At 42.6% G+C, this 26,407-nt stretch overlaps 1 protein-coding gene across 8 annotated transcripts in view; it reads right to left on the reverse strand.

The window, feature by feature from the left end:
• LOC115150885 (band 4.1-like protein 1) overlaps nt 1-26,407 on the reverse strand; it is a 107,430-nt gene that overhangs the window by 23,461 nt on the left and 57,562 nt on the right. For 6 of the 8 annotated variants that reach the window (XM_029694677.1, XM_029694678.1, XM_029694675.1 and 3 more), the window contains exons 2-9: nt 20,205-20,341; nt 19,565-19,732; nt 16,185-16,289; nt 10,580-10,622; nt 9,142-9,217; nt 2,550-2,768; nt 1,729-2,053; nt 452-549 (exon numbers count right to left, since the gene is read on the reverse strand). In XM_029694677.1, coding sequence (XP_029550537.1) covers nt 452-549; nt 1,729-2,053; nt 2,550-2,768; nt 9,142-9,217; nt 10,580-10,622; nt 16,185-16,289; nt 19,565-19,732; nt 20,205-20,324 — 1,154 coding nt within the window. In that variant the 5' untranslated portion in view covers nt 20,325-20,341. The remainder of the gene's footprint in view (nt 1-451; nt 550-1,728; nt 2,054-2,549; nt 2,769-9,141; nt 9,218-10,579; nt 10,623-16,184; nt 16,290-19,564; nt 19,733-20,204; nt 20,342-26,407) is intronic. The other 2 variants (XM_029694681.1, XM_029694680.1) reach the window with 1 other exon arrangement.

The following is a 26,407-nucleotide window of genomic DNA, read 5'->3' on the forward strand; positions in this document are numbered from 1 at the left end:
CCCAACGCTCTAACCACTAGGCTACATGGTTGCTTATTCCCCTTACAGTGAATTCCTCAAAACCTGAGGCAGCACAGGCAGAGAAACACAAGTCGTAACATGAAGACGAAGACACAAAACAGAGAAGGAAACACCGAGCCTCAGTGTAGTGCTGGCTGCTGTGGAACAAAAAGGCTGCTGTGGATGATGCCTACAGGGAGAGAGAGCCCTGATCAAAGCTGTGCTCTAATCACTCCTGAGCTTCCCCGGCCAGTGGGACAGCAGGTGCTGGAAGCGGCTGGGGAAAAAGCTATAGAGAGATGGGAACACGATTGAAGCGAGTGGTGTTTGGTTATATTTGGCTGCCTAAAGATCAAGAGGACTTAAGGAGAAATGGCTTGCATGGGGTAACGTAACAGAGGTACAAGAGGGCTACAAGGGAGGGGATTTAGATACCTGAAGTTGCTCTTACCTGAAGAAGGTGTGGTGCTCGATGCAGACCTTCCATAGTCTCTTAGCCGCCCGGTGGTTGGGAAGCTTGAAGCCAATAGTGCTCTCAAACTGCTCGTACTGGTTCGCAAGAGAGAGATAGAGGGAGAGGGGAAGTCCGAAAGGAAGGAGGGAAGAGAGAGAGAAGCAGGTGTTTCTTGGGGTTACATTTACTGCATCAATGTTCCATTCTGTATGTGTGTATGAGGAAGAGACTGCCGTTTTGTATGACATGATACATTCTTAAAAAACTACTTTGTAATGCATCATCACTTTATTTCCTATTCCAAACGGTCACAATTTGAAGTTTATGCTTTTCAGATAGATTCGCTGAATCGGCCTGCTTGTCACTCAGGAGATGAAACAAGCTCTAAACAAACAGACACAGTGTGAAACTGTTCACTTCTGTAAACCCACAGACACCTGTTCCAAAGCCAAATGGCTGACAAGCAAGGTTAAAACTCCCAATTATGTACACTAGTAATCTGTTCTCCCTGAAATTCCAGCCCTGTAACCACCAGACAGATTCCTGCGCTGAGCCGAGCAAATGGCTAAGAAATGACCATTTTCAAACAGTGGAGACAAACATGAGGGTAGCATTTCAATTTTCATGATTATATTTATACTTTTCATCCCTCTATTCTGGGTGCTGCTGCAGCTGCACTGGCAGTGTTAAAGGCTCTCTTTATCCTGCTCTTCCACAGGCTCACTGTGGGCCTCTGTCACTTTAGCAGCCCTGGCCAGACAGCCTGTCACACTGGGCTGAGCTTCTGGGCTGGGGCTGAGCTCACCAGGCTGCAGAGGTTGAGGCTGCAGTGCAGCAAGAACTGAATAGAGACTGGGCGAGAAAGGCAGGCTATAGATTCTAAGCCTGTGGAGCAGCAAAATTAGGGGGAACTAAATATTTTCCAGCTCTCTGATCAGTCGAACTGACCACACATCCGTTTCCTCACAATCTTTAGCAGGACGTATTTCCAGTTATAACAGAAATGATGGGGTGCATACTGCATAAATGTTAATGTCTCATGTCATTTTGAAAGGGGCTAAGGCTTCATCTACACCCAGAGGAGAACCCTTTGAAGAGCCCTTGTTGGTTCCAGGTAGGCCCCTTTTAGTTCCAAGTAGAACCATTTTGTGTTCCATGTAGAACCCTTTCTAACTGGAACCTAATAGGGTTCTCTATGGGTACAGCCAAAGAACCCTTTAGGAACCTTTTTTTCTAAGAATGTACAGAGAAGCCACTAACTTGGTTCAGCTTACCTCTCCAGGCCGGATCTTGATGTAGAAGTTGCTCCTCTTGTAGGAGATCTTAAGTATCTTTGGCCAGGCGAAGCGGTTGATCCTCAGGCGGTCGCGGTAGATTAGGAGCCCGTTGGCACACACGCCCAGCATGATGTCAATCCCTTCTGAATCCTGGAGCAGCCAAAGACCAAATAAATAATCCTGCACAGTCACATAGAAACTTAGACTCACAAAATGTCTTATGTAACAGCATACCTTGGCATGATGAAGGTCCACCCCATACATGGATAGCTTCTTAGCATTTTCCAGGAAGTTGATTTCTGCGTCAGCTGGAGTCATACCCCTGAAACCAAAAATGGGAGAACGGGAGAACCAATTGAATACTCTAAATGATAAGAATGATATTTTCAATCCCATGTCTCTCCCTCCACCTTTCTACCATAACTCCTTGGCCAAGAGCCAAGCCAGGGGCCATGCCAGGAAAGGGATGGGGGAGACCCTGAGACTTGGGAAGTATCGACAGTGTTGGCAAGGCCTCCATGTAGACAGCCATGACAGACCAGGGCAATGTGGTGGCATTTGTCAACATATGTATGGTATGTTGTTGGACACGGTCTGCGCAAAGGTTCATCAGCAGGCTCCAATGGTTCCATATGAATGGGAGATGGAGATATAACTCAAATGGATTTACTACAAAAATGCAACTGAACTAAACCTAACTGGGCCTAGAGGTTTCTCTGACCATGTGACCTGGCCAGGAAAACCTACAAGACCCTAGTCATGGCCCTATCATTATCTGGTGGTCAGATTATACTCTTGGACATAACCATAACTCCTACCTGTAGTTACGATGGAGTTCCATGACCCTCTCCTCCAGCTCTCGCGTCTGATTGGGTGCGAAGCGGAAGTCGCTGACGTAGTCGGGGCCATGGTCGTCGGTGTCATAGTCTCCCAGCTCGGCCTGTACGGCGTAGGAACCCAGCAGGGCGTGGGTCACGAAGGAACAGGGCAGACGACCTGACAACATGTCATCTCTCAGCTGCAGACACAGGTAGTACCTGGGAAGGAGAGGGAGACGTTAAAAAAGGCCTGGCCAAAGCTCCAACAAGAATGTTGAGAAGATAATCCATAACAGTCAGTGGAATTCCAAATGTAGCTAATCCTTCTAAGTAGAGTGGGATTTGGAACTCTTTGACAGCTGTGAAATATGCACTGAAATGATTACAACTGTACAAAGTCTTTCAACACAAACTTTTGTTATTTGACAGTGATATTTTAATGTGCAAACTGACACTAAGTATGAGAGACTGCATGCTGCGAGCTTATACAGTGCATTCGGAAAGTATTCAGAATCCTTCACTTTTTCCACATTTTGTTATGTTACAGCCTTATTCTAAAATGGATTAAGTAAATGTTTTCCTCAATCTAAGCACAATACCCCATTATGATAAAGCAAAAACAGTTTTTAGAAAAAAACGGAAATACCTAACTTACATAAGTATTCAAACCCTGTGCTATGAGATTCGAGCTCAGGTGCATCCTGTTTCCATTAATCGTCCTTGAGATGTTTCTACAACTTGATTGGAGTCCACCTGTGGTAAATTCAATTGATTGGACAGTTGACAGTGCATGTCAGAGCAAAAACCAAGCCATGAGGCCGAAGGAATTGTCCGTTGAGCTCCGAAACAGGATTTTGTTGAGGCACAGATCTAGGGAAGGGTACCAAAACATTTCTGCAGCATTGAAGGTCCTGAAGAACACAGTGGCCTCCATCATTCTTAAATGGAAAAAGTTTGTAACCACCAAGACTCTTCCTAGAGCTGGCCGCCCGGCCAAACTGAGCAATCGGGGGAATAGGGCCTTGGTCAGGGAGGTGACCAAGAACCCGATGGTCACTCTGACAGAGCTCCAGAGTTCCTCTGTGGAGATAGGAGAACCTTCCAGAAGGACAACCATCTCTGCAGCACTCCACCAATCAGGCCTTTATGGTAAAGTGGTCAGACGGAAGCCACTCCTCAGTAAAAGGCACATGACAGCGCACTTGGAATTTGCCAAAAGGCCCCTAAAGGACTCTCAGACCATGAGAAACAAGATTCTTTGGTCTGATGAAACCAAGATTGAACTCTTTGGCCTGAATGCCAAGCATCACGTCTGGAGGAAACAAGGCACCGCTAATCACCTGGCCAATACCATCCCTACGGTGAAGCATGGTGGTGGCAGCATCTTGCTGTGGGGATGTTTTTCAGCGGTAGGGACTGGGAGACTAGTCAGGATCGAGGTAAAGATGAACGGAGCAAAGTGCAGAGAGATCCTTGACGAAAACCTGCTCCAGAGCACTCAGGACCTCAGACTGGGGCGAAGGTTCACCTTCCAACAGGACAAAGACCTAAAGCAAACAGCCAAGACAATGCAGGAGTGGCTTCGGGACAAGTCTCTGAATGTCCTTGAGTGGACCAGCCAGAGTCCGGGCTTGAATCCGATTGAACATCTCTGGAGAGACCTGAAAATAGCTGTGCAGCGACGCTCCCCATCCAACCTGACAGAGCTTGAGAGGATCTGCAGAGAAGAATGGGATAAACTCCCCAAACACAGGTGTGCCAAGCTTGTAGTGTCATACCCAAGAAGACCCGAGGCTGTAATCAAAAGGTGCTTCAACAAAGCACTGAGTAAAGGGTCTGAATACTTATGTAAATATGATATTTCAGTTTTTATTTTTGCAAAATAAAAAAAGTTTTTCTTTGTCATTATGGGATATTCTGTGTAGATTCATGAGAAAAAACAACAATTGAATCCATTTTAGAATAAGGCTGTAACGTAACAAAATGTGAAAAGGTGAAGGGGTCTGAATACTTTCCGAATGCACTAATATTTATATATATATATATATATATATTAGTGCATTCGGAAAGTATTCAGATTCATATATATATATATATATATGTGTATACTTTATATAGGGCCCTATTAACTCTGTATTATTAGTAGCCTGAATCCGTTTTTTCCCAAACTTCGTTTTCTGCATTTTGTTTTTCCAGGTTTCCGTCCCCACCATCATCGCTAACGGCTACACAAAGTGGTAGACACCCGCACTGCACATACACAGACGGGGAATTCTCGATGCCTCTTCAGAAAGTCGCACGAAATACGTATCACTGATCCATTCTGTTCATTTCTAATGATAAACTTAGGCTAATTAATTACTTTTCAATACATTTAGTTGATTCCTACTAAGTGCAATATTTTTGGGGAAAATTGTTGAATTCTGTTTGGTCACACTTTATTTTTGTACATACCCTACAGATGGTCACACCATCAACAAGCCATCTGTTGATAAGCAACTGCTTGCTAAGGTTACTGCTAGATTTAGGGCAATGTTTAGGCTCCTGAACAGCTTCTACCCCTAAGCCATAAGACTGCTGAACAGTTAATCAAATGGCTACCCATATTATTTGACCCACTCTCTTGCACTGACTCTATCCATATTCACTGGACTCTACCCACACACTCACACCTTTTTACAATGTCACTCCAACACACACGCTCATACACACACACACACATGCATTTAGACGCTGATGCTACTCTGTTTACTATCTATCCTGATTGCCTAGTCACTTTTGCCCCTGCCTACGTGTACATATTACCTCAACTACCTCGTACCCCTGCACAGTGACTCGGTACCCGTACTCCTTGAATATAGCCTTGTTATTGTTATTTATTTATTGTGTTACTATTTTATTATTTGAAAATGTTCTTACTTTTTAACTCTGTATTGTTGGGAAAGGGCTTGTATGTAAGCATTTCACAGTAAAGCCTAGATCTGTTGTATTCAGTGCATGTGACAAATACAGTTTGACTGATTGATGTTAAGAATAAGGGTTAAGGTAAGGGTTAAGTATAGGGTTAGGATAAGCATTAGGGTTAGAAGAAGGTAATTGGAATGTTGCGGATAGTCTGTAGAGCAACTACAGATGGACTATCCAAATATAGTGTTATCTGGATTCTGTGATTCTGGCTATACTCAACCCTGCTCTTCCTACCCTGGTGTCCACAGATGCATCAGATTATGACTTGGGTGGTGTGCTTACGCAAATACATCCAGATGGAACAGGACAGATAGTGGCGTTTGCATCCCGTTCCTTCTCCTCAGCCGAGCGCAAATACACTATAGGAGAAAAGGAAACGCTTACTTGTGTGTGGTCAGTTGAGCCGTAGCGAACGTTCCTGTGGGGTACACCTTTTATCCTTCGAACTGATCATCAGGCCTTTTCTACCCTAGTGGCAGTGGTGTAAAGTACTTAAGTAAAAATACTTTAAAGTACTAAACTAGTTTTGTAGATATCTGTACTTTACTATTTATCTTTTTGACAACTTTTACTTCACTACATTGATATTTAAGCATGTTTTAGCCATTAAATTTACTTTTGATACTTAAGTATATTTAAAACCAAATGCTTTTAGAGTTTTACTCAAGTAGTGTTTTACTGGGTGACTTTCAATTTTTCATGGGTCATTTTCTATTAAGGTATCTTAACTTTTACTCAAGTATGACATTTGGGTACTTTTTCCACCATTGCCTATTGGCATCAAAAGGCGCTGGAATGTGCATTGCAAGATGGTCTGCTCGCTTACTGTGCTTCACATATGACATTCTGTACAGGCCTGGATCAGTACATTTAATTGCAGATTGCCTGTCAGGTCTGCCACTTACTTTCCCATTCTGCATGAACTCTCTGTACAAGACTGTTTAGTGTACTGTGGTCCAAACCGTCTGCTAGTGCCCATTATCCAAATGAAAGGACCAAGCACATATGTCCTTGACGACGGAAAGACATGGAATGCGTCGCATCTCTCACTGTGTCTCTCACTGTGTCCTGAGCAGGCCACACTATTAAAACGGTGCTGCTCATTCCCAACTCACAACAGACTTTTCAAAAGGGGGAGGCAGACTCAGAAGAAGCCCGGCTTGGCTAAAGGACTATATTCAGTCAAATCTGAAAGATTGACACTTTAGCAGTCAGTTAAAGTACTCACAATGTGATATTCTGATGTTACTGTTGTTTTGGTTACTATGCTGTGCATTTTAACAGTGCTATCATTCTGTGCTTTGTATATGAATAACTGTTCAATTAAAGAATTGTGGAATGTTTTATTTGGGTTATTCTTAGAGTGCTTTCACAAGATGGAAATATGTTGTGTACTGCTGCACGACCCACATTTACCACTAGAGACACATGTATTCTATCCTACCTATTCTGACACAGAATGGAAGTACAATAAGAACAGGATTTCAAATAGGGAGAAGAAGAGTATGCATGTGCTGATGATGTATGCTATGATGGGAGTGCTAACCTTGCTGAGTAAACTTATCCTTAATTATACCCATCGTGTCCTCATGTTATCCTCTTGCTCTTTTGCACCTTAGTATCTCTACTTGCACATCATCATCTGCACATCTATCACTCCAGTGTTAATGCTAAATTGTAATTATTTCACCTCGCTGGCCTATTTATTGCCTTACCTCCTTACTCTTCTCTATTTGCACACACAATACATAGATTTTCTATTGCATTATTGACTGTACGTTTGTTTATGTGTAACTCTGTTGTTGTTTTTGTCGCACTGCTTTGCTTTATCTTGGCTCCAACTGGCCTACCTAGTTAAATAAAGGTGAAATGAAAAAATGTAATAAAAATGTTACTCAGGCTACATGACAAGCTGATAGGATTGGAACGCGGTGTGGTCGGCTGTTGCAATATCCCATCCGTGAAAGGACCGACAAGTTGTGCGTTCCGAGATGCCATTCTGCACACCACTGTTGTACTGCGCCGTTACTTGCTTGTTCGTGGCCCGCCTGTTAGCTTGCACGATTCTTGCCATTCTCCTTTGACCTCTCTCCTCAACTAACTGTTTTCGCGCACTGGATGTTTTTTGTTTGTCGCCCCATTCTCTGTAAAACCTAGACATGGAAAGCCCAGGAGGCCGGCCGTGCCTGAGATACTGGAATTGGTGCACCTGGCAATGAGAATCATACCCCGCTCAAAGTCCTTTAGGTCACTCGTTTTGCCCATTCTAACATTCAATCGAACATTAAGTTACATACACTAAGTTGACTGTGCCTTTAAACCGCTTGGAAAATTATGTCATGGCTTTAGAAGCTTCTGATAGGCTAATTGACATAATTTGAGTCAATTGGAGATGTACCTGTGGATGTATTTCAAGGCCTACCTTCAAACTCAGTGCCTCTTTGCTTGACATCATGGGAAAATCAAAAGAAATCAGCCAAGACATCAGAAAAAAATTGTAGACCTCCACAAGTCTGGTTCATCCTTGAGAGCAATTTCCAAATGCCTGAAGGTACCACGTATAAACACCATGGAACCACGCAGCCGTCATACCGCTCAGGAAGGAGACGCGTTCTGTCTCCTAGAGGTGTACGTACTTTGGTGCGAGAAGTACAAACCAATCCCAGAACAACAGCAAAGGACCTTGTGAAGATGCTGGAGGAAACGTGTACAAAAGTATCTATATCCACAGTAAAACAAGTCCTATATCGCCATAACCTGAAAGGCCCCTCAGCGAGGAAGAAGCCACTGCTCCAAAACTGCCATAAAAAAGCCAGACTACGGTTTGCAACTGCACATGGGGACAAAGATCGTAGTTTGTGGGGGTGCTTTGCTGCAGGAGGGACTGGTGCACTTCACAAAATAGATTGCATCATGACGCAGGAAAATGATGTGGATATATTGAAGCAACATCTCAAGACATCAGTCAGGAAGTTAAAGCTTGGTCGCAAATGGGTATTCCAAATGGACAACGACCCTAAGCAAACTTCCAAAGTTGTGGAAAAATGGCTTATGGACAACAAAGTCAAGGTATTGGAGTGGCCATCACAAAGCCCTGACCACAATGCTATAGAACATTTGTGGGCAGAACTGAAAAAGTGTGTGCGAGCAAGGAGGCCTACAAACCTGACTCAGTTACACTAGCTCTGTCAGGAGGAATGGGCCAAAATTCACCCAACTTATTGTGGGAAGCTTGTGGAAGGCTACCCGAAATATTTGACCCAAGTAAAACAATTTAAAGTCAATGCTACCAAATACTAATTGAGTGTATGTAAACTCCTGACCCAGTGGGAATGTGATGAAAGAAATAAAAGTTGAAATAAATCATTCTCTCTGCTATTAGTCTGACATTTCACATTTCACAGGGAATTTGACAGGGAATTTGTGAAAACTGAGTTTAAATGTATTTGGCTAAGGTGTATGTAAACTTCCGACTTCAACTGTATCAAGCCATGGCCACGTGAATCACTGTTTGTAGGAGCAAACCATTTTGGTGAATGGAGTGGTGTACCTAATAAACTGAGTTTTTATACAGTGTGAAAATGATATGGGTGCCTCTTCATGCTGCCCTGCTGGACCACAGTACCTGGTGATGTCCTCTGTGAGCTGGGAGGGGTCTGGAGGGTAGAACTTGACAGAGAAGGCAAAGTGCCAGGGAGCAGCTGAGGACAGAGAGGAGAGGGGATGAGTTTACTGCCCATGTTGACTGGACATCCATCACTGAGGTGATGTATTTGTATTTATAATGGACCCCCATTAGCAGCAGCTACTATTCCTGGGGTCCAGCAAAATTAAGGCAGTTATACCATTTTAAAAACATTACAATACATTCACAACAGATTGCACAACACATTAAGTGTGTGCCCTCAGGCCCCTACTCTACTACCACATATCTACAACACAAAACCCATGATGTGGAATAGAGTTCCATGTAGTCAAGGCTCTATGTAGTACTGTGCGCCTCCCATAGTATGTACTAGACTTGGGGACTGTGAAGACTCCTTTCTGGTGGCATGTCTTGTGGGGTATGCATCGGTGTCCGAGCTGTGTGCCAGTAGTTCAGACAGGCATTAAACATGTCAATACCTTACAAAAACAAGTAGTGATGAAGTCAATCTCTCCTCCACTTTGAGCCAGGAGAGATTGACATGCATATTATTAATGTTAGCTCTCTGTGTACGTCCGTGCTGCCCTGTTCGGAGCCAATTGTAATTTTCCTAAGTCCCTCTTTGTGGCACCTGACCACACGACTGAACAGTAGTCTAGGTGTGAGAAAACTAGGGCCTGTAGGACTCACCTTGTTGATAGTGTTGTTAAGAAGGCAGAGCAGCGCTTTATTATGGACAGACTTCTCCCCATCTTAGCAACTGTTGTATCAATATGTTTTGGCCATGACAGTTTACAATCCAGGGTTACGTCAAGCAGTTTAGTCATCTCAACTTGCTAAATTTCCACATTATTTATTACAAGATTTAGTTGAGGTTTAGGGTTTAGTGAATGATTTGTCCCAAATACAATGCTTTAGTTTTTTAAATATTTAGTACCAATTTATTCCTTGCCACACATTCTGTGTTGCAGACATTTCAGTCGCTGTAGTAGCTTACATGTAAAGTGTTGAGTCATCCGCATACATAGACACATTGACTTTACTCAAAGCCAATGGCATGTTGTTAGTTAAGATTGAAAAAGTAAGGGGACTAGACAGCTTCCTTGGGGAATTCCTGATTCTACCTGTGTGTGACCCATGTATGACATAGCCAAATCACAAATAAAAGTGTCCGAGAACATTTAATTACGGCAACAGGCTACAACAATAGCATAGAAACATACTTATGTTAAACATAAACTCATTATATTGTCATAAATGGACCTACAGCTTCTCATTCTACTGCATAAGTACTTAGCAGATTCCATTTACAAACAAACAGTATTTGAATAATAACTGTGTTTTCGGTCGCTGTGTGTGGGTGTGATGTGTCTGTGCAATGTGCTGCGTATACTACGTGTGGGCCAAGGATACTCACTGCGCATCTGCTTCTTGATCTCCTTGGAGGGGTCCAACCAATTCTGAAAGACAGACAGAAGAGAGAGCATTCACAGGCGTCTGTGAGAGACGTGGCTAATGCACACCCTGTTGCCATGCTCTGATTCACTCCGCAGCTCTAATTGCAAATGGTGTTTCTAGTGAAAGCCATCACTGTACATATGGTTCAATGGAATGAGGAGGAGAGGGAGGAAGCAGGAGGAACCCTCCCCCACTGAGACTTTCAGCATGAGGAAATGAGAGTGTCAGTCCCAGCATCTGGCAGCCCATTTTGACAGTGAATTACCACCGGCCAGTTATCCTAGCTCGTATCACACCAGATATGTACATTGACATCGTTCACCACAAGAGGCACAGTTTTGTACAGCTACTCTCCCTCTTGCCTTGTGTTGATAACGCTTTCTCATTCAATGCACACCCTCTTGTCCCTTGTGAAATCTCTCAGGTCATGGCCTGCTCTTTGACAATCACACCATGCTCTTGTGCTGTTAGTTGAACAGGAAGTGTGAATACGCCTATTGCATGGATAATAGTGCAGGCAGCCGTGTGCCTGACCACTGACAGTGAGCTTCCCAGCTTTCTGAGCCTGAGTGGCACATCCCAGCTGCTGAGTAATGGTGAAAGTCTTTTTGGCAGCTAGTACAGTATCACTCTATCACTGTAAAATCAGGAGTGGAATAGGTTGAAACAGCACCGCAGTCTCCAATACTACCTTTGGAAAACCATGAGTGTTCCTGCCAATTTCGCAGCATTGCATTAATGGAAACCAAGTCTGTTCTCAGGGCAGGCCTGGTTGTAGCTAGATATGTTAGTTGCAACAGGGACAATTTTAGCATTTTAGCTAACCCTAACCCTTTTCCGAACCTTAACATTATTCTCCTAACCTGCCACATTAATTCTCCTAACCTGCTACTAGTCAAAACGATCAGCTCTGCCATGAGAACAGTCTTGGTTTCCACTAATGCAATACAGTGGCAATTTCAGTACACACAACCTGAAAAATCTACCCACACCTGCACACTAACATGCTGACTACACCGGCAATCCGCGCATGTTGATTTTGTCTATCCCAACCAGACACGACCATGACACGCAGGTTAACATATCAAACCAACTGTGAACCAACTTTAATCATTTAGGGTCAGGTCGAAACATACATGAAACATTCAAGGACATTTAGCTAGCTAGCTGTTGCTAGCTGTTGCTAGCTAGCTTGTCCCATAGACATTAAAACTGATAGATAGTGATAGCGACGATGGCGCATGAGGCCGGAAGTATTTGAATTTGAAGCACCCCATATTGCTGAATGGCACCAAATATCACAAAGGATCATGGTTGATGTAGTCGTTTTTATCCTGCCAGAGAGAGTTAACCCAACGCTGCTGGGTGCACATGCAAAGAGCATGCAAAGAGTGTGCATGAGGGCGCGAGTCTTCTTGTGGCCTGCCAGCCCGTGATACAAATAAAATTATTAAATTACGATCCTTGTTCGTTAAGCCACAGAAAAAGTCAGCCACCTTCCCACTAGCCATGATTGGCTGAGAAAATGAGTTGGCTGGACAAGCCAAGAGAGGAGTTCAGATTGGTCTGCCATATAGAAGGCTTCTGTCTATTTGAGCTGGTCAGTCTGTGTTGGTAATCCTGTTGAACGCGGCTTTATAAAAAATGTATTGTGTAGTGGAACTGCAAAAGTGTTGCTCTCCACTTTCTGGAGGATCGATTTTTGAAAATCAGTGGAATTAGAGTGTGATAGCCAAAGAGATGGATAAAACATCTTCAAACTAAGGATAACATCTTCAAACTAAGGGAAACCATGGCATGGCATCCGTGACAGGGAGATGCGTCCATCATGCATGATTATGTATACGGGTAAGATAGTCTGGCTAGCTACATTCAGATATTACACGTTTCTAATTTTGACAGAAAGTGGTTTCATTTCAAGCTAAAGTGTACTGTTAGCTAAATAGCTAACATTAGCTGGCTGGCTCCCTAGCTGATGTTAGGTGTATGACGTTATTATTAGTATCCCAGAACCGTTTGCTTTGCTAGTTAGAGCCTAATATTAGCTAGCTAACATGGAACCTGGTTGGTTAGCTCCCAGCAGATTCATGCAGGATCGTATGATCCTGATTTGGCACTATGTTCATTGTTGTTTAACTAGCTAACGTTTCCTGGCTGGCTCGTTAGTTAATGTTACGTGACGTGTCTGATCTTACACGTTGTTTACCTAGCTAGGGTCATCATTTACCTAGCTATCTACATGTCTTAGCTAAAGTGTACAACACCCGTTGAATATGGTCGGTGTCAGTAAACGTTGGCAAACAGCGTAATAGAATTGTTGCCAGCAGAGCTGGTTAGCATGTTTTCATGTTATCCAGAGGTAAACAAATCATCGGCCAGAGCATCAAGTGTGGGCTGTGAACTCTCCAAGAGCGAAAGGACATGGGTAGGGCTAAAGCTTAAGGGGGTGTGAACTATGCTGAATGGGTGTAGACAAAGAAGATCTCTTCACTAGATACCAAAACATTCAAAGGCCATTTTCTCAAAAGTGAGTTAACAAGTTTATCAACTTTCAAAGCAGAATTACTTTCCCATTCTTCCTCAAAAATGCAGTGTATGATATACTATTTTGTAGCTCTGAGTCTCTACTTTAATCCAATGTAAAAAAAAACAAATGATCTAATTTTGCTACAGAAGACCAAATCCAGGTGGTCCAAGTCACAAATGTAGTAGTCAGAATGGATCACTATTTAATTAAATATCTCGATTTGCAGCGAACTTTCAAATAATTCACTGTGAGGATCAACCTTGATCATAATAAATACATTTTACAGGCCAAAACGGCCATCTAAAAAAACAATGTTTGGCCATTCTGGTGATTGTAATTTACATAGGCTTTCTAGGGCAGACCAGGGCTTTTGGCACCTCTAGCTTGCTACGTAGTAGACAACCAGCAGAGCTCTGGGCTTCACGCTCCAGACGGGACACTGGGGGCCTGGTTTGTCCTTAGAGATAAACATTGGGTTGTTATTTTACCTGTTATGCACATGTTCCTCTTTTTAGATGGTTCTTTGTAGAATTTTGACCCAGAGCCATATAAAATCGTGTTTCTCTACTCCGACGATTAATCCACACATAAAAAGAAACCTAGTTAGTTTTTAGTTAGTTCTTGAATTAATCTCTCCTTGTTTGTCATACAAGCATCAACGTGGGTTTGTATCTTACTGATATCCAATAAGGAGGGGACTTGCAGCGTGTGGCATGTCTCAAATAGAACCAAATTCTATTTTAGCTCTTGGTGTGGGTGAAATTATTTTGCAGCGCTCACGCACACAACTTGGCCGATGAGCTTTGCATTTAATGAACTGAAATCCACTCACACAGACACTAACAAGTTCTCACTCACACACAACCCAAGTGAGGTCCTCTGGTGTTTAATCAGCGTGCTAAGCACCATAATCAACAGCAGTCATTTATTATCCTCCTGAATCTCTCTGATGTCGGCCTGGGCAAAATACCACTCAATAACTAAAAGGCACTGTCTCATTTGTCTCCTCTCTGTAGAGCAGTCCAGCAGGAATAGCAACTGTTCTCACTGTTCTGCTGCCAGGATGCACTGCAGTCAAAGTTCACAAAGCAATCATAAACACAATAGATGTTCTCCCCAAATGGTGTGGGCATAATATTCTCAAAGAGAGGCAGAGAGGAGTTTGAGGAAGACATTTCAATCAAGTATTGTTTGGCTTAGAGTCACCGAGGACCCCAGACAGTAAAGGCTGCCCTCAGATATGCCTGGTATTGAAGAGGGGGCCTACCTTCTCTCAGAGGTACCTACAGTTGAAGTCGGAAGTTTACAAACACTTAGGTTGGAGTCATTAAAACTCGTTTTTAAACCACTCCACAAATTTCTTGTTAACAAACTATAGTTTGGGCAAGTCAGTTAGGACATCTAACCGACTTGCCAAGGAGAATTATGTGGATATTAGGTTATGTGGATAATTGGAAGGAAAATTATGTGATATATTGAAGCAACATCTGAAGACATCAGTCAGGAAGTTAAAGCTTGGTCGCAAATGGGTCTTCCAAATGGACAATGACCCCAAGCATACTTCCAAAGTTGTGGCAAAATGGCTTATGGACAACAAAGTCAAGGTATTGGAGTGGCCATCACAAAGCCCTGACCTCAATACTATAGAACATTTGTGGGCAGAACTGAAAAAGTGTGTGTGTGCAAGGAGGCCTACAAACCTGACTCAGTTATACCAGCTCTGTCAGGAGGAATGGGCCAAAATTCACCCAACTTATTGTGGGAAGCTTGTGGAAGGCTACCCGAAACGTTTGACCCAAGTTAAACAATTTAAAGGCAATGCTACCAAATACTAATTGAGTCTATGTAAACTTCTGACCCACTGGGAATGTGATGAAAGAAATAAAAGCTGAAATAAATCATTCTCTCTACTATTAGTCTGACATTTCACATTCTTAAAATAAAGTGGTGATCCTAACTGACCTACGACAGGGAATTTGACAGGGAATTTGTGAAAACTGAGTTTAAATGTATTTGGCTAAGGTGTATGTAAACTTCCGACTTCAACTGTATCAAGCCATGGCCACCTGAATCACTGTTTGTAGGAGCAAACCATTTTGGTGAATGGAGTGGTGTACCTAATAAACTGAGTTTTTCACATTCTTAAAATAAAGTGGTGATTCTAGCTGATCTAAGACAGGGATTTTTTACTGGGATTAAATGTCAGGAATTGTGAAAAACTGAGTTTAAATGTATTTGGCTAAGGTGTATATAAACTTCTGACTTCAACTGTATGCTGTGAGATAAATCCTCCAGCATTTACCACATTTGCCTCACACACACACTACTTTCTCTTCTCCAGACAGAACGGGCTCAAAAATCTCAACCAATTGGGACAAATCAGGTCACAACATGTCATTCTGTAACTACTGAGACCTATACAAGCTGTTATTAGTGACAGGAGACAGGTGTGTTTGTCTCACCTTAGCGGCCGTTCTCTTTCAACATGCCAAATCCTATCTTTACACAATCACTGCCATTTGCAATACCTGCCCTGAAGGTGAGGTGTACACAGGAAGGGTAGACCCAAAACACACACATCCTCGAAACAACCCTAATACCACTTAATACAGGCTGACTGTCATGGCCATTCAATTTGGTCTCAGAGCTAAATCTTAGCCAGTTGCATAATAACCATAATTACACCCATTCTACTCCAATTACCCTTTCTCAAAAGTACAGACGTCAGCGGAGCACTAATCGGGGCTATCTAATGTAGGCTGATGATGATTAAGTGTTCCAATGTGTTCTTAGGAGTTTAGGGCGCCATGTTATCTTAAATTGTATAAATTGCCTGTTGATCTGAATCTGACTGAGCATGCACATTTTTCATTTCCAATTCCTAATGGAGTGACTCCCTACTGCCAGAGCCTGCTGTGTCTTCTGTTGTTATGGTGAGAGGAATGGGGATTGTTCCGAAGACAGTATTTCATAAGAAGAAGAAGGAAGGGGAGGGGGTACATGAATGGTCACAGAGGCTACATGACAAGACACTAACCTTTTGGCTGTCCGCCTCGCTAAATGTCAGACCAAAGTAGTCCTTCTCCAGGAGGTTGAGGTGCTCACACACCTTGTCCAGCAGGGCCTGTCCTTTGCAGTGCTTCTGCAGAAACACACAGACACACGTGTCATTACAATCAAGGGTCAATCAAGGTTCAGGAGATTTCTGACCATGTGACCTGGCCTCACTGATTAAAGCACAACAACACTGCACGGTTTTGTTGACGTGCATACATTTGTATTCTTGGAAGTGTATTAAGAGTGTCATGTAACTGCAAATGTATCAATCAACGCAACAAAATGTGTCTCTCTCACCAACCAGATAGGGAAGCCATCTTGACACCAGCTGCTATCTGTTGCTGTCTACAGGCTAAAACAGCTCTGCCCTTGAGTGCTGTGTTACAGTCAGAATTGATCAAATACTTGACAGGGAAAATGAACACTGAATTGTAGGAAGATTGCTTTCTGCATGATATTGCAAACAGTGCAATATCCAATGCCACTCAACCCTGTCCAAATGGTTCATCTTCTTGTCACATTCCTGTGAAGGACAGACTGAAGAATTGTGGAAATTTAGTTATCAAAGCTACTCAGATGTCAAAAGGAGAGAGACAACTGATAGGATGGCACTTTAGCAAATCATTCTAGCGATGATATACAGTACATTGATGTAACTTTAACAAATAGAGGGGAAAAACTATTGTGTAAATTCAAGAAGACATTCACACAGAAAAAAAAAACATTACTCTGACTCCATCAGAGTAACATGGTGCCCCGGTCTTTCAATCCCAGAGTCCAGAATATGGGTGGATGGTGCTGCTGCACACACGCACACAAGCACTCACGCGCACACACACTTTTCCCTGGAGTACGTCGCTAGTGAGCTGTGTGTGTGAGCTGTGCGTGCTGCTCTCTGGGTAGTAAGCGTCTGTGCGGCTCGGCGCTTTCCCTGGAGCCTGGTTTCCGCGGTGACAGGGAGACAGAGCAAGCCGTTGCCAGGGAAACAGATGCAGATGTGTGCTCCATCCCTCTCGTTTTTGGTTCCTTAATATCTCAAGGCCAGAGCTAGGTGGAGTTTTAGTATTTAGTATTTATTACTTTTCCTGGGAGTGTGTCTTTGGCTCATTATGGTTGAAAAGATGGTGGGATAATACTCTGGAAGCACTTATGAACTCTCCCCATCTCATTCAACACAGTCCCCATGGCAAGGTTGTAGAGAGAGAAGACATAGACGTGGTTGTAGGGTCTGATCTTAATACGCCGGTGACTAAGACACTGAGGTGTTTGTCCATGGACACTCTCTTTCACGGTGTAATGACTTCAACTCCACCTTGACAACTTCCTCACAAGTGTTTTCCCACAAAAGAAACAGAGGAGAAAGTAACACACTTAAGTATTGGCAAAGAGTACAAAGTATTCTATAAAACATATGGCGCCAACAATAGCACCATTCTGCACAACAACACAGTGCAGCTCATCCATGCATGGCCTGATAGAGTATGTGAGCTGAAGGAAGGGGTGAGGGAAGTATGGGAGGGTGCGGCCCCCTCTCCCCCTGCAGCCCCTGGGGAGCCAGAGCCAAGGAGTCATGACGAGACGGGCTAATTAACCCTTGGATGGGGCACCTCCTCCAGTGAGAATTGTCAGAGTGGTGCCTGCCTTCCCTCAACGCTATTATTATCAACTCCTGGAGCATGGAGGAGGTTTGATAGGACTGGCTTGACATTCCAACCCACCAATTAAACACCGGAAGGGGGTCGGAGGCAAGCCGGGAGTGAGGTAAGGGGTTTGGATAAACACTGTACTGCAGCAGCTTGTTATGTCAATATGATGAGTAAAATGGGGGGTCGATATGTACATCATTCTGTAGTAATGAATGGAAGTACAAAGGGAAGCGAAGGACAATTCATTGCATAAAGGCTTTGGTAATCATAATGTGGAGTTTTATTTCCAGTGTTGAGAGCAACAAAAGGTTTGAGAGTGGCTTGAGAGTATTTGTTTGACTATTTTTGCTATTTCTTCTTTTGAGAAAGGTTGGTTTGAAAGCGAGGCTAATGTTCTTGAGATTCTTACATCAGAGACACACACAAACGCACACACCTTAGCATTAAATTAAGTATTATAAGGGCAGCTCACGATAACGCAGTATTCTATTTTCTCCTTGACTGCACCTTTGTCGCAATGTAACGAGTATAGATTTCCCATTGTTCTGTCACTGGGTTTTGTTGAGGGATTTTATGTGGCAGAAAGGGAAATATCCTCTGACCCTCAAAGTGTCCAGTATTTCTGCTCTGCCATGTTGTATATTTATGTCTAGGAGGGGCCATGGAAGAGGGAAAGAGAGGGCAGTGGGGCGTGGCAAAGCCTGTCTTCCTGGCTGACACTAGGTGCTTTCATTTCTACATGCACTAGCATTGCTTTCAATTGTATTTGGTTGCACAAAAACAGTCCGTGGGAAGTTAAATACAATTGCATTTCAACTTACTTGGGCAGGACGGTTGGTCTTTATGAAGGGGGTCATTTGAGACAAAACATCTAAACAATCGTATTATAAAATAGACTTTTCAAACATGGGTCTGTTGTAGACCCACTTCGTCTCTGCTTACCTCATGTCGGGCTATACAGGAGGAATTTGAGACAAAATATCGAAACGATCGTATTATAACTTGGGGGGGGACTTTTATTTGGAGATGGGATAAGCAGAGGGGAAGTGGGTCTACAACAGACCCACGTTTGAAAAGTATTTTTAAATAATACGATTTTGTCTCTAATCCCCCCCTCGTCATAATGACCAACCGTCCTGCCCACCGGCACAGTAAGTTGAAATGGAATTGTATTTAACATCTGGCTTCTCGTGGACTGTTTTTGTGCAACCAAATAGAATTGAAAGTAACACTAGTGTATGTAAATACATCTGCATTGCTAAAAGGTAGGCTGGTACAGATTAGCCAGGGAGAGGATCCTGACTACAGTGACCATTCTCTACCAGCATGAAGATGTCTTTTTTGGTGATGGAGCTGTAATAACAGCCATTGTAAGCGAGAGAGCCTGCTTTTCCTTCACTATATTCTCTGTGTCACTAATCCTAATGATTGGAATGTGTGTCTGTGGCAGAGAATGGTATAACCTTGCATTACCCTTGCCCCACGGAGAGCTCCCAACATGACACCCTGTCTGTCATCTGCTTTACGCCGGCTTTATCTGCACTCTGCAGCTCCATAACATAATCACAACAAAGACATAACGTCCGAAAGTAAAGAAACTAGTTGCATCTGCTGGTAAAACCACACAAACATATTTTGCCTGGTTCCTTCCAGGACTTGGAAATGTGGCCTGCAATAGTAAAACATAGCACTCCTTTGGGGGGAAATTCCTTACCTCAATCCCCGCCTCATAGTCAGAGGTGTCCAGTAGGGTGACCTTGAAGGGAACAGTCTTTGGCCGTTTGGAAGTCTTCTGGGGGGACTTGGGGGTCTTGCATGGGGTGGTCTTCTCTGACACGTCGTCTGTTTCCCTGTGGTCGTCGATTAGTTTGGAGTCCTGGTCCTACAGAGGGCCGTTACATAGTCACAGGTGAAATTTGAAGTAAATTAATGATGTCCATTATAATTATGACTTTAAAAAACATGAGCTGGCACACACCAAAAAAAAAATGTTTGTGTGGAGGTGCTGACTAACGGCGAATAAACTAGAAACTATCAAAATAAAGAAAGTCGCACACTCCATATATAAACTCCCAGCAATTTAATGGGTATTTATCAACGTTTCGGCATCACTGTGCCTTCCTCAGGGTGATGCCGAAATGTTGGTAAATACCCATTAAATTGCTGGGAGTTTATATGTGGAGTGTGCGACTTTCTTTATTTTGATAGTTTACATTATAATTATGACATCACTGAATGTGTGTAAATGCCTGTCAACGGTTGATATAGGACGAAGATTACACGTGATCTCTCCAGAATAAAACACAAGGCCCTAATTATACTCTAGATTGAACTTCCTGTGCTCTCCTACGTACCTGTTTAGCCATCTTGCCGTCTGAAGCAGAGTCCTGCATGCCTGCTGCTGCCCCCTTCTGCTGGGAGGACACTTCTGCTGCGTTCTTCACCTCTGACTCAGGGCCAGGCTCTGTTGGCATAGCAACCTCTCCTTAACCTAAAAAAAAAACACACACAAAAAATACATTATAGTTGAATTCTTAGTTTAATTCTTAAAACAAAAGCAAAGTGACCTGCATGACACAAAAAGAGAGTTTTCCAAACAGTATGCAAGTAGGTGCCTGTACCAACTGGGTATTTCTCAGGCAGCAGCGATGGCAAGGTATGACATCGCAAAATTACATTTCAAAATGCCATAGGTTAATGTGATTCAGCTCTTTGGTGGTAGCAGTTATTCTCTGGCTTCCATTATTCTCTGGCCTCCAGAGCCATATACAGCAAACAGAGGCTGTAACAGATAAACAGCGCTGCAGACCGCCACCATCGTTCTGCTTCCTGTGGTGACTGGCTGCTAAAAACCACCTTGTCATCAAGGACATTCACTTCATTTAAGACATCTCTCATTCAGGTAATCGTCTTCCATTTAGGCAAGCAGTGCTTCAGCAGTTGAGACGATGCAATCACAGAGAAAGTCCTGTAATTTATTTAGCTGCATGCAAGATTGTGGACTGAATGTTGTTAGCTCTAGGAGCCGCTGGTAACTTCAATAGAGTTATGATTGTGAGCGTGTAGAATTAAACAGTGAGGTATCCTCACTAAAGACTAATGGTAGTGGTCATTACTAGGGCTGTGGCGTCATGACATTTTGTCAGCTTGTCATACAAAATGACTGCCGGTCTCACGGTAACTGACCGTTTATTAAACACGTTAACACGTTTAGCATCTCCAGGCCTCCACACATACCAGTTGCTGATGCGCTTTGAAACATCTACATTTCAAAAGTCAAATAAATCAATTTAATATACACCATCACAATAAATCTTTTTTTTTAGGCAGGTCTAAAGAAACACTATGATATGATGAAAATGCATTTCAGGTTAACAGAACAGGCTTACTATATGTGATCTGACTATGTGAAATCCATGGGCTATATGCTAGTTCATTTAGCAGACAAGACATGCTTAAGTCCTGTGCAATTATTTAATAAAATAGAAAGGATATTTTGAGTGTAAAAGCGATCATTTGAAACAGGTCCTATAGGGTAGATGTATTTGGCAACTTCAGTTGCGAATGATACAAACCTTAGAATGTCTAAGAAATCAAAATGTATATGGGCTGCGTGATGCAACTATAGGCTATTGATGATTTGAACCAAAAAAAACGCAAAAACAAGCTTGCGCTCCGTTCCTTGCCTCTGGCTGCACACGCTGTTCTCTCATCAAGTGATCATATTTTCACCCATCAGACTATTCTCAATTTAATCTTGTCTTTACTAATATTTAAAATTAGTTTTGATTTAGAATGGCCCATAATCAAAATGGGCAGGAACAGGGTCATGGGGAAAAAAAGAAATGTAATCCGTATGCACTCGAATAGCGAATGGAGGCTGCTTTCCCGTTTGATTTCAATCATGCTGAGCTGTGATTAATATTAGCAGCTGAGAAATAAATATAGTAGCAGCTGGGATCCCCCTCTTATTAGTGGCAACCATCAAAACTCTGCTTCACACGGGATTGCATATGGAAATGTCTGGGTTAATAATGCACTTATTTTTCACTCCATCCATCAACCACTGTTTGAGGAGCATGCAGCCTCTTGCTGCGCGACAGGTGATATTCCACCCAAACTCTGTATGCCATGGGTTATCCAACCCTGTTCCTGCAACCAAACCAAGTGAAATCTGTTCGGGAACATCGATAGCAACATGTTTTCACAGCAAAACATATTTCATTAAACTGTTGAGAGCCCCTCTCTCTGCGTAATGGAGAAAGGGATGAAGGAGAGAGAACAGGAGATGGAAACGCACAGTGGTGAGATATTCTGTAGCTAAAAGGTCATGTGTCAGCTTATTAATTATGAAAATACAAAAAAATGCCCTATTACTAGGCTATTCAAAATCAAATACAAATTCACCATAATTGTAGGGTAATTCTGTAAGCTGCCCTGCACAATCAATGAACCAACAGCATCGTTTAATGGTTTTCTGCCGTGCTTAATATGTGGTAGGCTTTTAGACTTTATACAACGAGTGGGTCTAATCCTGAATGCTGATTGGATAAAAGCACATTCCACCTCCCGAGTGGCACAGTGGTCTAAGGCACCGCATCGCTAGCTGTGCCACTAGAGATCCTTGTTCGAGTCCAGGCTCTGTTGCAGCCGGCCTCGACTGGGAGACCTATGGGGCGGCGCACAATTGGCCCAGTGTCGATAGGGGAGGGTTTGGCCGGCAGGGATGTCCTTGTCCCATCGCGCTCTAGCAACTCCTGTGGTGGGCCGGGCGCATGCACGCTGACACGGTCGCCAGGTGTACAGTGTATCCTCTGACACATTGGTGGGGCTGGCTTCCAGGTTAAGGCCAAACATTCCCTCATTGTGAAAAGTAACTAAGGTCTGGGTGAAGCGGGCATTGTGTCAAGAAGCCGTGAGGATTGGTTGGGTTGTGTTTAAGAGGACGCACGGCTCTCAACCTTTGCCTCTCCCGAGTCCATACGGGAGTTACAGCGATGGGACAAGACTGTAACTACCAATTGGAAACGAACACTTTTTCTCCCCAATTTCATAAAGAAAAAATTATTTCAATTCCACAACTTACCACCGGCTAAATCTATGACATTAAAATGCCGATTTACTCTGTTCCATCTGATTGCGCAATACACATTTTTTACATTTTAGTCATTTAGCAGACACTCTTATCCAGAGTGACTTACAGTAGTGAATGCATACATTTCAAACCTTTTTTTCCCCCGTACTGGTCCCCATGGGAATCGAACCCACAACCCTGACATTTCAAACACCATGCTCTACCAACTGAGCTACACAGGATCACACTATCTCATCAGCCCAGCCAGGCAATTTATTATCTTGATCTCCACTATAAAAAGCACCTAGACATTATCTCACATTTCTTTTAGACTAACATTAAGTTTTCAACAGCGGAGATTTGTATAAACGTTGCTGTCTGTCTGTCCAACATTTGCAACATTCCTTCAATGTTCAAATTCGATCTCCAGCTGCCCCATATTAATGAACGTGTCGGGATGAGAGACAGGTAGGCAGCTTTTCTCAGCCAGTCGAAATCATAAATCAGCATCATTTTTATGGATATATACAAAGAACTATTAATAGAAAACAGGTAAAACGAAATGAAGTGCAGCTAGTTTGTTGTCTTTCCAGCTTCAGTTTCAAGTGATTGTGTTAGTTGTGTTGGCTAGCTCCTCTGAACAACAGCGTCCTGATGAGAGAGGACATTTTCTATGCCAGGCAAAATCAGGGCATCCTTGTTATGGATGTATCCAAATAAATGTCACTAGAAAACAGCTTAAACAAACGCAAATCCAGCTACTTTGCTGTTATTCTGGCGGATTTTTGACGTGACTGTAATTTAGCGGTAGTTGACTAGCTAGCAAGCAAGGGATAAGAATGTTTCCACCCAGTATGGCAATGGAACATTTACAAAGAATGACTGGGTCGTGTCCATAGATACAGAACAAAAAGACTGAACTACTGGGTTACGTTTCTGGCAACCGAACCAATAGAATGAACAACCAGCCTTAGCAACCCTAGATTTGTGTCTATATCTTGTGGAAAGATGAAATAGCATGAATAAATGAATCAAAATAACTTTTTCATGAAAACAAATGTCAATCGTTATTTGAATATGCTGGTAACCTGTTGTATAAAAGTAATAATGACCTCAAAGCCGGTGTTTGGAGGATATATTGGCACTTAGTCGTCTCGGGCCTAACAACACATGTGCCAATATATCCGCCAAACACCAGCTTCTAGGGCATTATCACTTAAATGAGGTGTTTGTATAAAGAAACAAACATTTTAATTCAGACCATGTTTTCCACAAATTGTTAACCTGTTGTTGATCTTCTTTCTTTAAAATTATCATCAAAGTGAGGTGAGTTTTAAAAGGATCATACTGTTTTGATGATCAGTGTTTGATGTAATATTCTATTGCATTTTCATTGATGTCGGAGTGGTGAGTACCAGGGTATTAGCCACCTAATGGTTGTTAACAAGCTGGGTACTAAATCAAATCAAATATTATTGGTCACATACACATATTTAGCAGATGTTAAAGCGGGTGAAGGGAAATGCTTGTGTTCCTAGCTCCAACAGTACAGTAGTATCTAACAATTCACAACAGACACAAATCTAAAAGTGAAAGAATGGAATTAAGAAATACATAAATATTAGGACGAGCAACGTCGGAGTGGCACTGACTAAAATACAGTAGAATAGAATACAGTATATACAGTTGAGGTCAGAACTTTACATACACATAAGTTGGAGTCATTAAAACTTGTTTTTCAACCACTCCACAAATTTGTTGTTAACAAACTATAGTTTTGGCAAGTCGGTCAGGACATCTACTTCATGCATGACACAAGTAATTTTTCCAACAATTGTTTACAGACAGATTATTTCACGTATAATTCACTGTATCACAATTCCAGTGGGTCAGAAGTTTACATACACTAAGTTGACTGTGCCTTTAAACAGCTTGAAAAATTCCAGAAAATTATGTCATGGCTTTAGAAGCTTCTGATAGGCTAATTGACATAATTTGAGTCAATTGGAGGTGTACCTGTGGATGTATTTCAAGGCCTACCTTTGCTTGACATCATGGGAAAATCAAAAGAAATCAGCCAAGACCTCAGAAAATGAATTGTTGGCCTGGTTCATCCTTGGGAGCAATTCCCAAACGCCTGAAGGTAGCACGTTCATCTGTACAAACAATAGTACGCAAGTATAAACACCATGGGACCACACAGCCGTCATACCGCTCAGGAAGGAGACACGTTATCTCCTACAGATGAACGTACTTTGGTGCGAAAAGTGCAAATCAATCCCAGAACAACAGCAAAGGACCTTGTGAAGATACTGGAGAAAACAGGTACAAAAGTATCTATATCCACAGTAAAAACGAGTCCTATATCAACATAACCTGAAAGGCCGCTCAGCAAGGAAGTAGCCACTGCTCCAAAACCGCCATAAAAAAGCCAGACTAAAGTTTCCAACTGAACATGGGGACAAAGATCGTACTTTTTGGAAAAATGTCCTCTGGTCTGATGAAACAAAAATAGAACTGTTTGGCCATAATGACCATCTTTATGTTTGGAGGAAAAAGGCGGAGGCTTGAAAGCCGAAGAACACCATCCAAACCGTGAAGCACGGGGGTGGCAGCAACGTGTTGTGGGGGTGCTTTGCTGCATCATAAGGTAAGAAAATTGTGTGGATATATCGAAGCATCATCTCAAGACATCAGCCAGAAAGTTAACTTTTTAAGGTATAGGGGGCAGTATTTTCGATTTCAGATGAAAAGCGTGCCCAGAGTAAACTGCCTAATACTCGGGCCCAGAGTCAAATACTTGCATATTATTAGTAAAACACTCTAAAGTTTCTAAAACTGTTTGAATGATGTCTGTGAGTATAACAGAACTCATATGGCAGGCATAAACCTGAGAAAAGTCCAACCAGGAAGTGGGAAATCTAATGCTTGTCGTCTTTTCAAGTCATTGCCTATCTAACACACAGTGACTTAGGGCTCATTTTGCACTTCCTAAGGCTTCCACTATATGTCAACAGTCTTTAGAACCTTGTTTCAGGCTTTTGCAGTGAACAGAGAGCAAAGAAGAAGGCCGGGAAGTTGGTGAAATGACATGAGATCAGTTGCGCGCTTTCACGTGATGAGGTAGCTGTGTTCCATAACGTTTTTCAAGACATTGGAATCGTCCGGTTGGAATATTATTGAAGTTTTACGTTAAAAAGGCCCTAAAGATTGATGCTATACAACGTTTGACATGTTTCTACGAACGTAAATATAACTTTTTTTGACTTTTCGGCTCCCAACATTTGGAGTAGCTTACTGAACGCGCAAAGAACAAGGAGATATTTGGACATAAATTATGGACTTTATCGAACAAAACAACATTTATTGTGGACCTGGGATTCCTGGAAGTGCCTTCTGATGAAGATCATCAAAGGTAAGTCAATATTTCTAATGCTATTTATGATTTTAGATGACTCCAAAATGGCGGGTATCTGTATTGCC

The sequence above is a fragment of the Salmo trutta genome, chromosome 16, assembly GCF_901001165.1.
Source record: "Salmo trutta chromosome 16, fSalTru1.1, whole genome shotgun sequence".
In the NCBI taxonomy this organism is placed as follows: domain Eukaryota; kingdom Metazoa; phylum Chordata; class Actinopteri; order Salmoniformes; family Salmonidae; genus Salmo; species Salmo trutta.